Source organism: Mauremys mutica, chromosome 2 (genome assembly GCF_020497125.1).
Source record: "Mauremys mutica isolate MM-2020 ecotype Southern chromosome 2, ASM2049712v1, whole genome shotgun sequence".
Classification (NCBI taxonomy): Eukaryota; Metazoa; Chordata; order Testudines; family Geoemydidae; genus Mauremys; species Mauremys mutica.
Genome location: NC_059073.1, coordinates 148,031,469 through 148,047,116, shown reverse-complemented (window position 1 = coordinate 148,047,116; position 15,648 = coordinate 148,031,469). Strand labels below are relative to the sequence as shown.

General features: G+C 46.0%; 1 protein-coding gene across 10 annotated transcripts in view; it reads right to left on the bottom strand.

Annotated features, from left to right (window-relative positions):
• OGDH (oxoglutarate dehydrogenase) overlaps positions 1 to 15,648 on the bottom strand; it is a 94,458-nt gene that overhangs the window by 35,250 nt on the left and 43,560 nt on the right. For 3 of the 10 annotated variants that reach the window (XM_045002875.1, XM_045002876.1, XM_045002879.1), the window contains 2 exons: positions 10,955 to 11,057; positions 1,622 to 1,666 (listed from right to left, as the gene is read on the bottom strand). In XM_045002875.1, coding sequence (XP_044858810.1) covers positions 1,622 to 1,666; positions 10,955 to 11,057 — 148 coding nt within the window. Of the gene's footprint in view, positions 1 to 1,621; positions 1,667 to 7,942; positions 7,983 to 10,954; positions 11,058 to 11,172; positions 11,264 to 13,694; positions 13,734 to 15,648 lie in introns of those variants that run through there. The other 7 variants (XM_045002877.1, XM_045002880.1, XM_045002881.1 and 4 more) reach the window with 6 other exon arrangements.

The window sequence follows — 15,648 nt, the reverse complement described above, 5'->3', positions numbered from 1 at the left end:
CTATCTGCCCACCCTTGCTCCGTGCCACTCCCAGAAGCGGCCAGCATGTCCCTGTGGCCCCAGGAGGGACGTGTCTCCGCGCGCTGCCCTAGCCCCGACTCTGCAGCTCCCATTGGCAGGGAACTCCAGCCAATGGGACCTGCGGGGGTAGTGCCTGTGGGCAGCAGCATGTAGAGTCCCCTCAGCCCCCTGCCTAGGAACTGCTGCCAGAGGGGTGTGCAGATCCCTTTCGGGAGCTGGCCAAGGTAAGTGCTGCACCCCTCACCCCCTCCTGCACCCAAACTCCCTCCCAGAGCCTGCACCCCCTCCTGCACCCAAACTCCCTCCCAGAGCCTTAGGCAGGTGGGGGGGGTGTGAAAGAGAGAAGAGAGAGACTTGGACCTGTTCTGGGTACCACCAAAAATTACACAAACCTGCTGCCCCTGCACAATGGGACTGCAGTTACAGATTCAGGTTTCTGAGCTTCCCTTGACTTTTTGCTTTAATTTTATGGTGGCTACGTGAACACTAGGATGAACGTTCAGGGTTGTTTTCAGACCTTTGTTTCTCTGCTCCTTTGCTATGCTCCAGTTTCTGTATTACTGTTGGTATTTATAGAAACCAAAGATCAATTCATATAACTGGGTGTGAGGGTGTGGATTAGGGGCAGAGTTTGCACACAGGCAGTTTAGATCTAGGTCAGATGCAAGTCAGGAGGGCGAGATTCAAGGATCTAGTGACAGCAGGAAAAAGGAATATACTCAGTCTGTAGGCGGGCACATCTGATTGTGGGCTGTTCCCAGCCACACAACTGGGACAAATTCCCTTGCTACTCACCCCCATACTTCTCCATGTCACCGCATGTAACCTGTAGAACAGGACTATGAAGAAGCACACAGACACAGTCCCATGGCAGTACAGTGTGGTCGGGCTCTCCCTAACCTTTCTATTTATTCGCTATACAGGGTTATTTTATTCTAACACAGAGATCATCTCTTTAAAAACACTGGCCCAAAATTCCCCCGTTTGGATTCCTGGAAGTAGGCCGTTTCTTTAGGTGCTTGATTTTTCAAATCTGCCAAGCATATGGAAATCAATGGCAACACAGAGGCTCGGCACCTCTGACAGACTGTTTAGAGGCTGAGACTTAGAAGGGCCTGACCTTAGGTGCCCAACAGGGAAAATTGGCCTCCATGCACAATAACAATTCAGATGAAAGCAAAGTGGACCTAGTAATATGAATGCTATCTGGTCAAAGAAAGGTAGGTGCATTGAAAGCTACCCAACTATTATGCCAATTCAAAACAGGTTGTAGGCTCTAGAAGATATCAGGGATACCAGAGAATGATTGAGCACAATGAAATAGGATTTCTGGCAAGCCAGACATGCAAGTGGACAGTATGGAAAGCACCTGAAAAAACTCAGGATTAAAATAAGTCTATGCATGTTGGCAGCATCACTAACCAAGCATTTAGCTCAGGCACTGTTATTCAGAGAGAAATTAAAAAACGATACAAAACACTTGACACTGTTGATGAAACATGGAAGGGTTTTGTAACTTTACCCGCTCTGCACATGCCCAGAATAACCTATTCAAAGAGTCCTGAACTCCAGAAGGGTTAAAGGCTCATTATTTGCATACCTCCTACTGTTAGCAATCTCAGCCGCTCCTTGAACACTGCAAGATCTGGGAGGGGAGGGAAAGGTGGGATGCAGAAGGGAGAAGACAGAGAGATGCAGTCAAAGTTAGTAAAACCAGAACTGTGAAGAGAAGTCATGGAAAGCACAAGTTAAAAAATAAAATAAATAAAAGTATTCAAATATGGTCAAAACCACCTTAGGAGGGAAGGCTTAGAATGGAGGATGACTACGCATTATACTGGGGAAGAGATCCATGAGGAAATCCGTCAAAAGCCAGCTGCAAAGAGGGTGCAGGTGAAAGTGAGGGGTGTCACTGACACTGGGGAGCAATTGAGCTGCATGGTTTGAGATCTCCTCTTATTGTTCCCCTAAACGAAACATGCACATGAGATTACAGTACATCGGCATGTAACAGCAGCCAGGAGTCTGACAAAGCTCTGGAAACCAACTCTGTCAAAAGTCGTTGTAGAAGCATAAAGCCTTGTGGGGAGGTATCATACGCAGAGTTCCAGACGCTGAACATGAGACCTTGCCCTTTCTTCACAGCTAGTTTATCAAGCTGGGAATTGTTCTGCAAATGCCAGAGTTTTGAATGCCTCAGCTCCGATCCTTGCTGCTGGCGGGAGATAGGATTTTCAAGGTCATCCCTAAAGAGCAACAATGGATTTGCTGACAGCATTCAGCTACAAGGAAACTGGATGTAGAGCCACAGTGCAGTTACCTCTGCAACATCAGTGCAAGGCACAGACAGAGGAGAACAGGTTCTCTGCACGCTGACAGATGCAGGGATGCACACCTGTCCTTATGGGGACGATGTTCTGATCACTGTCTTTGCACTGACTCAAGTCTGCCCTGTGTATAAATGTTATTAAAGGCTTGCTCATTTAATGGAGAGCCACGCATGCAAAATGCCTTGTTGTTTCTGACACTGGCTGTGAGCATGCTGGATGGAGTCGGACATGCTGGGGACACAGGCAGTCAACACGCTGGACTCCTGCGCAGGATGGGCTACATCTGGTTAGCAGTGCCAAAGCTCCATTTGTGGGTTAGAAAGACTGGAGGCTCAACCATTTTCATAGCATGGACCACATGTGAGACACCTCTCCTCCCTTTGGCTGTTCCACAATGCCTCTAGGCCATTGCTTGCATGGAGAACAGTGAAGTATGCAGTGTGGTTTTTAGCTGTCTTAATGACATTTTAGCAGCCGGAAAGGAGGCGAGCCAGCAACAGGTGAGCAGCCAGCTCTCAGTAGATTACAGTCTGGGAACCTCTGCAGCAGAAAATGTGGAGCATAAACACCCACTGTGAACTGGGAAGGCTAAGTTCACAGCTGTCTCAGTGAGAAAGGAAGCAGTGCACTTCCATATAGGAGATCTAGGCAGGACTGGATCTGACCAATGTGCTACTGAAACTTACTGGCTTGTGGAATGAGATTTTCAAGCAGAGAAAACATTCAGGCACAGCAGATTTACCCATCCATTCATACTCCTGATCAGAGAGACCACACCTCCCTCAGCCCATCTCTTCTAATCACTCCTGAGCTTGCTGAACTACTCCACGTGATCGCCTGGTCATTTCAGGGCTAGAGGGTGGATGCCACTATCTTTTACTTACATAAGATCAAGGAACAGCAGCATATGTTGGCTTGTGAGAGAGGTCAGAGGCTGAATGATTACAAGAACACATATAGATGCAGGCTCAGGACGGTCCATTCCATGCAACTCTTTTCAGGTTTGCTTTAACATGCTTTTCCAAAAGGGCATTTGGACCAGGAATAGGAGCTGCTCTACAATTTGACAACCCAGAGGGGATGTGTAGGACAGCATAAAATGCTTACACCAGATTAAGCAGGTAAAGCCAGGCCTGGATATAACAACTATCAGGGAGTTATCAAGAAGTTATAGTGGGGAGGAAAGGGTGCGGTGGGGGTGGGGGTGGGGGTGGGGAGAAGAACTGGTTCAATGTCTGAGTACCCAAGTTAAAGCAGGGGAAGGAAGGCAGCAGTTTGAAAAGGGGAGGAAGGTTTGGGAGTCTCTGGTTACAAATAATCCTCTATGCTGCCCAGTGACCACATAAGCAACACAGAAGATCAATCTGGGTTTGGGAAATCACCTGCTTATTGAGCCTCTTGGAGCTAGATTTTGAAGAGGAAGGCGCAACAGGGCCACAAGCGCCACTGATGAACAACCCATCCAGGGGCACAAACGGGCTGGCTGGCTCACTTGCTGTACCTTGATTTCAATATGTTCCCCCCGCCCTCCTTGGCATCTAGCACAGGGCGGAATCTGCTGTGAAGACTCAAGGCACACCTTGGGTTTTAATAGCTAACATGGCTCTCTTTGTATCACTGTCCATCAGATCCATTACTGGCAGCAGGGAGTTAGGCTGGAATTTTCAAAGGAAAATAAGGAAGTTCAGCACCCACACCCCACTAACATTCCAGAGAAACTGGGTGCTTAAGTCTTTCTGGAGATCCCAACCTCAACCTTCTTCTCACACAGGCCTCAATACCCTTACACATTTCTCGGCATAAATGGGGTCACATTGCTTAAATCAAAAGGAGTTTCTGAAAGAGCAGCAATAATAGCAAATTGCTAAATAAAAGCCATTTGAAAAGCAAGAGATCAGTTTCAGAAACTGGCTCTGTGCTACTCCCCTCTTAATTACAGCATACACCCAACAGTATCTTGTACCCAAGCTATTAGCTGCAGAACTTGTACTAAAGCTGATCTCTATATATTTCACTGCATGGACGTTGAAAGCAGATCGTGTCACCAGGACAAATAAAAATCACTGAGTAATTAACCATTCTGCTCGTTAACTGCAGCCCAAGTGTCAAGAAACCATTTTAACATAAAACCGAGCAGGATTTGCTTAGAAATTAGCTTCATATGTGATAAACAGGCTACTGCAGATCCCAGGCCAGTGACCAGAATATTTGTACTTGTCTTGCTGGTGACCCAAAGTTTGCAAAGATCAAGTTGTAAGAGAAGGCCTAGGTGTTCCTCCTCCCTCTAATGATCCTTGAGCTACTAGCCAGTGAACAGCATTGGCAGAGAGGTCTGCTAAGTGCCCCCCCAGTGGCAAGAGTAACAGCGCACGATCTCCTGATACTAGTATAGCATTTCCCCCACAGTCAAAGCACTTTACCAACAGTATATAGGTCGCAGCAGTCCTGAATGCCTGGCAAGTATTACCTCTAGATGAGGAAATGGAGGCATAGGTGTCTTTGCCTAAGGCCAGGGGGGTACCAGTGCTGAAATTGGGATTTAGATGAATGATAACACTAAATGTGAAGGATTCAGTTTCTCAGTCCTACATCATCCTCTCATGTAAGGCATACATAGGGAAAGGCATTAAACCAAGAGACACACAGACCCCTATTCTCCTCTCTTCTCCTCCCCCCCACCCACTTCAGTGATTCATACCGCTGTAAGTGAGATCAGAATGAGGCGCACAGATTCTCACTCCTGGAAGAGAGGAGGAGGAGTGAGGGATACCTCAGTAAAAACAGAGGTGGCCAGTATGCAGCCGACAGGTTACACGGCCAGACATGGCCCACGGTGCTCTGCGGTTGCCCTCAATTTTATTCTAGAGGTTAAAGGTCCAGCTGTGTAATGAGACTGGACTGCTCTGATCAAAGTGGTATAATGCACTCTGGGTCCTGTAATCTCCACAGTTCTACATCTCTACACTCCTGGGGCTTGTGGCAAGATGCCAGCCTGGCTCTTGATTAGGCAGCTGTGGATGCCCTGGAATAGCAGAGCAAGGCAACCTCTTTACTTGTCCCTAGATTATATCATGCGCCAACATCCATCCAACCTGAATCTCAGTTTTCAATACAATAATTTTGTGAATTATTCTGTTTTTAGTACCTCTCCTCTGTTTATAGCAGAGAAGTCTGAAGAAGGGGAAATTATTGCTTTCTGACTCTGCACTTTGGCATCTGAAAAACATCTGGTTTTGTCCTATTTCGTAAGAAGCAACTTTGTTTACTTGCTTGGGCAATGGCAGCCCGAATGGGTGGAGCTAATTAGGGAACGGTGAGTAAACGAAGCTGCATAGCTGGCAGAGCAGTTGTATCTTTTTGTCAGTCACCACTTCTTTTTTTTCAAGCTTTAAAAACACTGACTGCACAAGAGCTTTTTAGCTTGCCTTTTCAAAATCTAATACAATAGGCCAGGGCTGTGGGTTAATTTGCACCTCTTCATACCCACTGGTTTCAGATTGAACTCAGCAGCCACATATGGCTTTTAGGATGGCAAAGATCTGAACTAGCTTGGCTATGGTGCCACATCAGAACAAAATCCTCATCAATCCAGACCCATTTTCTGGCTCTGGAGATTGTCACCAGTTAAAAAAGGAAATCCCAGCAACACACTGCTTACCAATGATGTAGGATTTTGGAGCTGGGTAGAGTCTCGCATATAAATGTCGTATCTAATGGGATTCCAAGTGCTCCAGAGAAGGTCAGGTCAGCACTTGCAGTACAAATATATGTACTGGATGTGTCCTCTGCTGTACCTGCCTATGGCATTGTCACCAATATTTTCCTATGGGCGCTCTCATTCACAAATGAGAGTGTTTGTTTCCAAGCTAGTATTGCTGAGTTTTGTTTTCCCATTAACTCATCTGCTGCAGAAGGCCCTCCATTGGGCCTCAGGCCTGCTTCTCTGAAGTCTGCAATGATTTACCTATTTTGGTAAAACAGATCACACCCCTAGCCAAAAGTTAAATCAGTACAAGAACTGTGCATAGCCCAGTTCCTTGAGACTTTCGTTCTGGGGAGAGCTTTCAGATAGTCATAAACAAACAAAATTCATGGTGTAGATGGGATGGTCTAGATATGCTTAATCCTGCCTCAGTGCTGGGGATGGACTACATGACTTCTTGAGGTCCCTTCCGGCTCTACATTTCTATGATTCATCTCAACAAATGAGATGGAACTGCCCCACCAAAGCCGTTACGATGTTCATTCTGACTCTTCTCTTGCTCCCATTTGTAACTTCACACTGATGTTGGTGTGATTAGTGCCATGTACTCAGCATTAAGACTTCATGACAGGGTCAGACACAATCCACACTGCCCTGACAAAGGAAAACGCAGCACAGAGAAACGCTATGCCAGATTATCTCCTACACCGTCAGCACCAGAGAATGGAGGGAGCATTAGGTAACCAGCTACAGCTCCCAGACCCTCCAGCACCATCACCACCTGGAACTGCCAATAAGCAGCTCTAAGTTGCACCACAGATGTAGGGTCCTTAATGGAACCCACAGCCTGCACCAGTGAGGGAACCAACAAAGTGAGCTCTGGCATGCTCCTTCCCTCCTCACTACACTGATGGTGGGCCAGGTGCAGACAGGGCTCAGATCAAGCACATCTGAGCCAGCAGAGAGCCCCGCCATACCAGAGGAAATTTCTGCAGGTCAGTTGCAGCCCATTCCCAGCTGCATTGCATGGCCTGAGCAGCCACATTTGATCCCAATACAGCATTTGGCCCACACACCAAGTAATGCACAGTACATTTCCCCACTCCACAGCCCTCTGGTTAGAGCTAGTGTCAAAGTCTCTCTGTAGAAAGGAATCCTAGACATTTGCTTTGTACATTTAGTTTCCTCCCCTGCACCGCTAAATCCTCCACAAGTCTCCCTGGGTTGCTCTTCACCACTCTGGTTTTAATCTCTTCTAAACAGAGCTGAACTGAAATTCTTGCCAGGTTAAGCACTTGGGGACAGATGCTCATTTAGGTCTGGCCTACCCCCAGATTTTGTACTGGTATAAACTAGGTTGGCTTGGGATGCATTTTTTTTTTTAAACTGATCTAGTTATACAAGTAAAATCCCTAGCATGGTTGCATATTTGTGTGCATTGTGTTTTAACTACTTAACTATATTGGCATAGTTAAAACAGCACATCCTGTGTGTTTACATAAGGTCTTTGGCTCCTAAATGAAGGGACCAGCTTTTCAAACACATGCCAGTTTAGCTGCTGGGCACAGCGGTCTTCTAAAAGTCTGTTCTCTCAAGCATAACTAGATTATACCTGTTAGTAAGACTATTTCTTCCTCTGGAGTCTTAGCCGATGCACATCTGCTCACAGCTAAGCCAGCTAACTTCATTTAGAACTTCCTGACAGATTAGATTCCTTCACAATGAGTTTTAACTGCAGCAGGGAAAGCTGAGACACTCAAAGACAAAAGTTCTACAACATTCTTATTGGCTTCTTATCTTGTTCTTGAACAAGGTTAGGATTTTATTCTTGACACAGATTTTCACAGAATGCAGGATCTCTTCAGCAGACATCTGTGTTAGTGCTTACTTTTCTCTTGTTCTTGCTGACCCATCCCGCGTTTCTACAGCCTTTCCACTGTCCACAGCACTGCTCCTGCTTTTAGATCTTGCAATGCCCATTTGGGGAAGACATCCAGTTTTAAATTCTTTTTATTTAATGAAGCAAACACTCTGATCCTGGTGAGGACTGTGCCAGAGCAGAACAACCTGTGTGTAACCGGATGCTCAGATGTACTGCTGTACTTCTCGTATCCGGAATCTTTCCACACATGGCTGAATTTTACAGCCATCCTCTTATTTAATGACAAGTTTCCTTTCAAATTCATGTAGCAACTGTTTCCTTGACAGGATGAGAAAAATGCTGTAAATAGTAACCCTGCTAATATTGAAAATCTTATGCAGCTTTTTACACTGATCTTAGTAAAGACTGGGGGAAAAGACGTTAAGAACAAGATTTCAAAAGTAACTGGTGACTTTGGGTGTTATGTTTAGAAAACATGTTAATACATCCCCAAGTCTAGTCAGGGTCCAGAATCAGCAGATAGCCTACACACCACTTAAAGTCTCAGGATATGTCTTAAACTGGTGCATACAGGTAGGTTTTGTGCTGGCCCTCAATTTCTCCCTTAATGGATTTCAGCCTGCTCAGCTCCAGCTCTATTCTAGCTCATACATCATCAACAGAATGTTACTAAACAAGTTAAAATGTGTTTTCTGTCAGTACTGCAAAGCTGGCGAGCTGAGAATAAGAGCAGAATCCCAACAGAAAACACAGTTTTGCATCTAAAATGAATAGATGTGCTTGAACCTGTGAGGCAGAAACCTACTATGCCTTTAAACACAAGGCATTTTCCATATTAGAACAGTACTCAGCTCAGTGTTAAATTTAATTTAGTTCTCAAGAAGTTTCTTCCTTTTAGTGCTGTGATATGGGGCCCAATTCTCACCTACACTAATGCCCCTTTGGGCCACTTTGGCAGCATAAAAGTTGCCTCAGAGGGCAGAAACAGCCTTATGAGAATACCGAGCACAGAGGCCTCCCCAGCTGGTGTACAGCCTGGTGTAAGGGTCTATACTGGCCCATCTCTCAGACATCCCCCCAGCTGTAGGGGGTGCATTGGAATCATGGCCGTAACACAGTCACTATGACTATTCTTTGCTTTCCAGGGCTTACAGGAAGTAGAGCTTAAAATTAAAGCAGCACAAGGCTGTTCTAATTTACATGAGGGGCTGTGCAGGGTGCCACACAATCTCAGAATCCAGGGAGCACAAGATGTGGCTCAAAACCACCTTTACCCCCCTTGCTTCCACAAACATGGGCAGAGGACTAGAATAAGAGCCACCCAATGATTTTAAATGCTCATCAGCTGTTTCCAGTGATGCGGTTAGCAGACATCAGATTAAACATTCCTTTTCTTTCCTGGATCTGGACTCCTGGGAACTGACAGGCTAAGCCATCAACGTGAAGGGATTCCAGCCACAGAACTAGCTCCACCCAGAGTTCACTGGTCTTTGGGGCACAGACCCAGACAACTCTATTTAGATACGCATTTTCTGGACATTGGGCTGAGATTGCGAAAGGTTTTCCCTTGTTTGATGAATCTGAGTGTCTGAAAGCAAGTCCCTCATTACTGCTCACTGACGAAGTCAGCACCAGCTAAGACTGTTTGTTTTAAAGTTGTACTGGACTACAAGGGACTGAATGGCTAATGATAAACCTGAATACAAAATCGGACCCAAATGTCAAGAGCTCTAGGAACAATGAATGATCGTAGACAGGATTACCTGACCTTCATAGCTACAATGCAACTACTGCTTCAGTAATCCTGTATGCTTCAGCCAAGCCAAACAAGTCGATTTTTAAAATTATTTCCCCTTGCACACTTCTGAGTAGATTCCAGCAGCATGTTCCTGTTCCTATACTGGTAGCTGGACAAGACATCATCAAATACATTTACATGCACAATATATTCTGATCAGGTGTTTCACCCATGTCAGGGTTAGTGGTCATTACTCTTGCTCTAGTCTAAGTTAGAAGCATGCTGCTTAGGAGAGCTTACAGAATCAGGTTTATAAACCCTTGGAAAGCACCAGCAAGTTAAGAGAGAGCTCAGCCACCATAATCTAGACTAGAAGAATGGCAGCATACTACAGAGATCAAAATTAGACACTGCTGTGAGGTACTGGAATTTCAGCACCTTTGGGACAGAATGTCAAGTACTGAACAACACACACAGTCATCTGTGCAACATACATGCATCTTCCAACCAAAAGCACTGTATTTTCAACCTCTCTACTTAATATGGGAAGACATTCCAAAGCTTCCTTGTCATGATCACTAGCAGACAATTATTGGTCAGAGTTGAAACTGTGCATTCAACTTGTTTTAAAGTTCCACAGCAAGCCAAGGAACTAAGGAATGCAACAGCATTGTCACAAAATTAGCACCATGACATATGACTGTGGGTAATTCAAGAGAGATTTCTTTTTGACGGCACTATTCTTGCATGGAGAATACCAACAAAGCTCCTGTCTTCTCCAACCTGCTGAGGGTTACCACCATGCCCCCCAGAAGCAGCAGCAGCCTGTTGGCGAGAAAGCAGCAGTGCGCTTTGAGGATTCCAGTAGCAAAGGATGCTAAGGAAAGGAAGCATGAACACCCGTCTCCATGATACCTGTCTCCCCCATCACTTTACATTTCCACAGAAATGCAATTGTTTGCACCACTGGACTAGTCAGTCCACTAACAACTGCAATGTAAATTAACAAATGTTGGTAGGAGACGAGAGATAACATGGCTCCTAGCTCTACCACATGGCACAATACACGTCCACTAGGATAACTAGGAGTAGTAGTAGAACTTTTGCACTGCTGCTAGTCTGGTGAAGCCAATGTTTCACCGGATACAAATTTAGAACGTGATCATTACTAAGGAAACTTAAGACCCCTCTTCCTGGTGAAGCGCTCTATCTACAACAAAGCTGTGAAAGTGAGAGAGGAGCTCAAGCAATGCGGCACTAACTGCTCTCAAAGCCCTCACCCAGTTTGTCTGAGGATGTGATAATATCAGCTGGAACGCACGAGTCCAGATCTGCATCCAAGATTCCCAGTGGGTCGAGCTGTGCTACATGATGCCCTCGAATCTATGAAATGGGCCAGGAATGGAAAGGAAAGTGGATACCAAAAAGAGAGGGGGGGAAAGGGAAGGGATAAAAAAAGTTAAATTACATTCGAATTAATTTGCAGAGTAATTCTCACCGACGTTTGGAGAAACAGTTACTGGTGCATCATCAAAATTTACACAACTAATGCCGAGAGGATCAAGCTTTGCAATGTGGTGACCCCTGACCTGGAAGCAACAACACAGAACAGTTATTAAACAAGTTCATTAAAAGAGACATACACATTTTCACATTCCACCTTTTCTGCAAAGCCACTGTACAAAAGGGATCCATTGCATGTAATAATGTATAAAAAAGTTGCCCATAAACATCACAACTTGTGTTTAAGAGCAACATGGAGTTTACACCATATACAAAGTTTATCAGCATGGCCCTGGAACTTCCCTCCACTGCTCCGCTCCATCCCCCTCCTGCCCCCCCCCCGAGTTAACCATTATTAACTCCATTTTACAGTTCAAAGTAAGCTGTGGAGGGGATATTACTTAGACTGTAAGTGCTTTGGGGAAGGGATTATGTCTTCATGTTCTGCAGAGGGACTTTTGAGCTCTGTCAGATAATTTCTGAAAGCATTTCCTAAATAACAGGTCAAGGGATTGACAAGCATGACCTGAACACATGCCTAAGAGAAACATTATTAATAGCCTCCTGGTCCCAATCAGATCCTAGGGCTCCCTTTCAACCCACAGTAGCTAGGACACAAGAAAGTAGATCTATTGTATGTTGCGTGGTTTGGTAAATTGTTCTTATTTTGTTTCTGCTTGGATCACTAGGATGTCCTGGTTTCATATTTAAACAACATTTACCGTATGAAGTTTCTCAGCTCAACACCAGATAGCAGCCCAGAAGGCTCACGTGGTTATGAATGCAGCAGAACACCTTCTCTACAGTGAAGAAATTTATAACACTGGGGGGCAAATTCAATATAGGCAAAGCAAAGATTTTCTTCTCTACTGAAAGATTCTCGGAGATCAGAGAAGTGATCCCAAAGCAAAGAGTAGACCTACCACCACCTTGGATCTGTACAGGAGAGGCACTCATTATCTTACACATTTCCAGAATTTAAGAACTCAACCATGACTATTTCTTGTAAGCATCATAGCACGTTAAGAGTCAGCTCCCAGGTTAATAATCCCAGGGGTCAGACTAATGCCAAGTTGGCTGGCAGGCTTAAATGTGAATGACTAGTTAGTGCAGAGAATATAGTCCTGTTGCATTGCAACAATAATTCAAAAGAGAAGGCGTTGCGGGTTGGATTGGGAGCACAAGAGCAGCTGGTAATGCTCCAAGACTGAAGTCGGGCAGGCACATCAGTTCAATGTCATAAATGGTTGACTGAACCAAGGAACAAGACTTAAACCACTCAACAAGTTTAAGCACAGAAATAGCAAAGTGCTTCCAGCACAGAGGATGGTCCCAAGGTGAGTCTCAAATAGTTTAGTCTTCTTCATTCTAGCGTAGCCGCCACCTTACCACTGACACCAAGTTCCAAACTAAGCAGGATGTTACCCATCAAAGGCCAATATTACAAGTCAGGTTTGGAGCTCATCTTTCTAAAGAGCTTTAGGCTGTTAAGGAATAAGTATGGGCACCCAAATACCACAGCGAGGAGCACAGTATAGACACCCAAACAGAGAATTCTAAAGGCTGTGTAGACATTGGTTTAATTAAGGATGTTTCTCAGTCTCTCTCTGGTCTATTACAGACTTTGGGCAGTTTTCTACTTATGTGAATTGTTGTTAGGTATTCTTCAGAAACAGCTTCGGGAGCTCTGCTTCTGATATCAGAAAAGCTTGGGAAGATATCACTCAAACTCAGGAAAGCGTTACTGAGGGTTCGGATCTGGATATTGCTCACACGTGCAGAGAGACCCAACCCCACAATGAGAGATGTTATGCTAGATCAGAATTTAGTTTTTTGAATAAGTCTCATGCCAAACAGTTTCCTGCTGATGAGTTATGAGTTCTTCCCTCAGAAACCACTGGGGTCATTCCCACCAACTGCTTGCTCAGCTGCTGAAACTGAGTCAATAGCTTCTATTTTCAATATCTATAGTTTTATTCTCCAGCAAGGAAGCTGTTGTCCAGAAGCTGCAGATGGGTGTATCTATCTGTTTGGGCCTTAAAACACTGCTGTTCTTTATTCCACTGGCGTCAGCTGATTTTGAAACAGACCTGCTGTTTCAGTTAGGGGGCCTGGAGACAGAGTTTAATTTCTGAAAGCTAACTACCAGTTGAAGGCAGTATGTTGCCTGATCTTGGTGGCCAGGCCTCTAGATTTTGCAGACATTCTGACTCCCTTCCTGATCAGCTTCCACTCTGAGTTGCAAGTTAGGATATCATATTTGCAGCTCCCACTCAAGTGTGGACCCAGTTATACAGATATAACACCACCTTACAAGTGGTATAGCTTATTTCCTTTCCTGAATAAAACTGTGGTGTGGTACCGCTTTAGCTATATTGGCATAGTTAGTGGTACAACATGGATGTACAGACAAGGCCTTACTACTGTAAAGGATCCCAGTGAGGTTTAGGAAGTGATTTCTGTGGTTTAATCCGTTGAGGAGTCAGAATTTAGTGCTTGATATTAGGGGAAACTCACTGAGAAAGCGCTGAGCACCCGCATCACATGACCTCTCCAGAGTTATTGCTGATGAGTCCCCACAGTCTTGGATTAGAATACAAAAAGTGTTCCCCTGCACCAGTCTGGGACCCACTCCCCACCCTTTGAACAGGCGTGTGATAATCCATGAGGATTGTCCTGTAATTGAAAGATGGAGAGATCCATTAGATCAACCACTTCAGCTTCTCAAATCATGCATGTCAAGGGATCTGGGGTTCCAATGCTGGAAATCTTGTTCTTTGGTAACTGAGAACAGAGGAGGGTCAGCTTGGCTGGTTATGGCTGTCAAACAGCTCAGAACTCAGAGCATCAGGAGATGGATTTGATAGTTGTCTGGTTTCTAACCCAAGTCCCAAATCCCTGAATGTGTGTGGGAGCTGGAAGAAATTAGTTTCCTTTTATCTCCTAGATTTAACACAAAGCAGCTCTGCAGTGCAGACATGCTGAACTGTGTAGGCAGCCATGAGAGCAGCAAGAGGTGGAATTCCACCTGAGTGGGTGGCATATGACTATTTCCTTCATTATAATCATACAAAGGCAGATTAATTTTTGTAATGGCTGGTAGAGGCTTGTTTTGAGGCAGGAAAACAATCAGATGCATAACTACCGGTATGATTAGAAAGTAAAAGGCAGTTACCTTTTCCGTAACTGGTGTTCTTCGAGATGTGTTGCTCATGTCTATTCCACAGTAGGTGTGCATGCTCGCCAAGTGCACCGGTGCTGGAAGTTTTTCCCCTAGCAGTAGCTGTAGGGGGGCGGGCGCCCCCTGTGAACCCTGGAGTGGCCCCTGCCTGGTGTTGTGTAAGGGGAGCTGCGCGTTCCCCCCACCTTCAGTTCTTTCTTGCCAGACAACTCCAGCTGTGGGGAAGGAGGGCGGGATGTGAAATAGACACGAGCAACACATCTCGAAGAACACCAGTTACGGGAAAGGTAACTGCCTTTACTTCTTCGAGTGATTGCTCATGTGTATTCTACAGTAGGTGATTCCAAGCTGTATCTGCTGGAGGTGGGTAGGAGTTCACAAGTTCTCGGGATGGAGTACCGCGCCTTGCCGAACCCAGCGTCATCCCTGGTTTGGGAGCCTATCACATACTGCGAGGTAAACGTGTGAACCGAAGACCACGTGCTGGCCCTACAAATGTCCTGAATAGGGATGTGGGCCACGAAGGCAGCTGACGAGGACTGCGCCCAGGTCGATGGTCATGCCGCGACCGACTGCGGTACCACCTTCGAGACAAGGACCGTTGGCGGTCCTGTCTGTGCTCACTCCATGAAGACGAGTGGTGCCGGGAGTCCTGATCGGATGGCACCCATCCAGACAGTCTAGCTGGCGTCGAGGGCGATCCACATGGACTGAGCCCTGTACCATCACTGGGCGGCGAGTGGTGTCGGGAACGTTCCCTCGACCGAGATGGCGGTGACCCCAGCGGCGGCTTGCCTCTGGAGCGGTGTGCCGGGGTCAGGACCAGCGCCAACTCCATCAGGATGGCCCAGAGTCTAATGTCCCTTTCTTTTTTGGTCCAGGGCTTGAACGACTTGCAGATCCTGCACTTTTCGCTGATATGGGTTTCTCCCAAGCAGCGCAGACAGTCTGCGTGCGGGTCACTCCTTGGCATAGAATGCCTACAAGAGCCGCACGACTTAAATCCCGGGGCATGCCCTGGCCCGGCTCACTAACTAAACTTCACTGAAAACTAAACTGACTACAGGTACTGCTGAACGAACAGTTCTGGGGACAAGCTGCAGCAAGACTGAAGCTAAGCAGTTCCAATGCACCTTCACTGGCGGCAAGAAGGAACTGAGGGTGGGGGGAGGCACCACTCCAGGGGTTGCTGGGGGCGCTCCCCCCCACAGGTACTGCTAGGGGAAAAACTTCTGGCACTAGTGCATGTGGCGAGCACGCACACCTACTGTGGAATACACATGAGCAAAT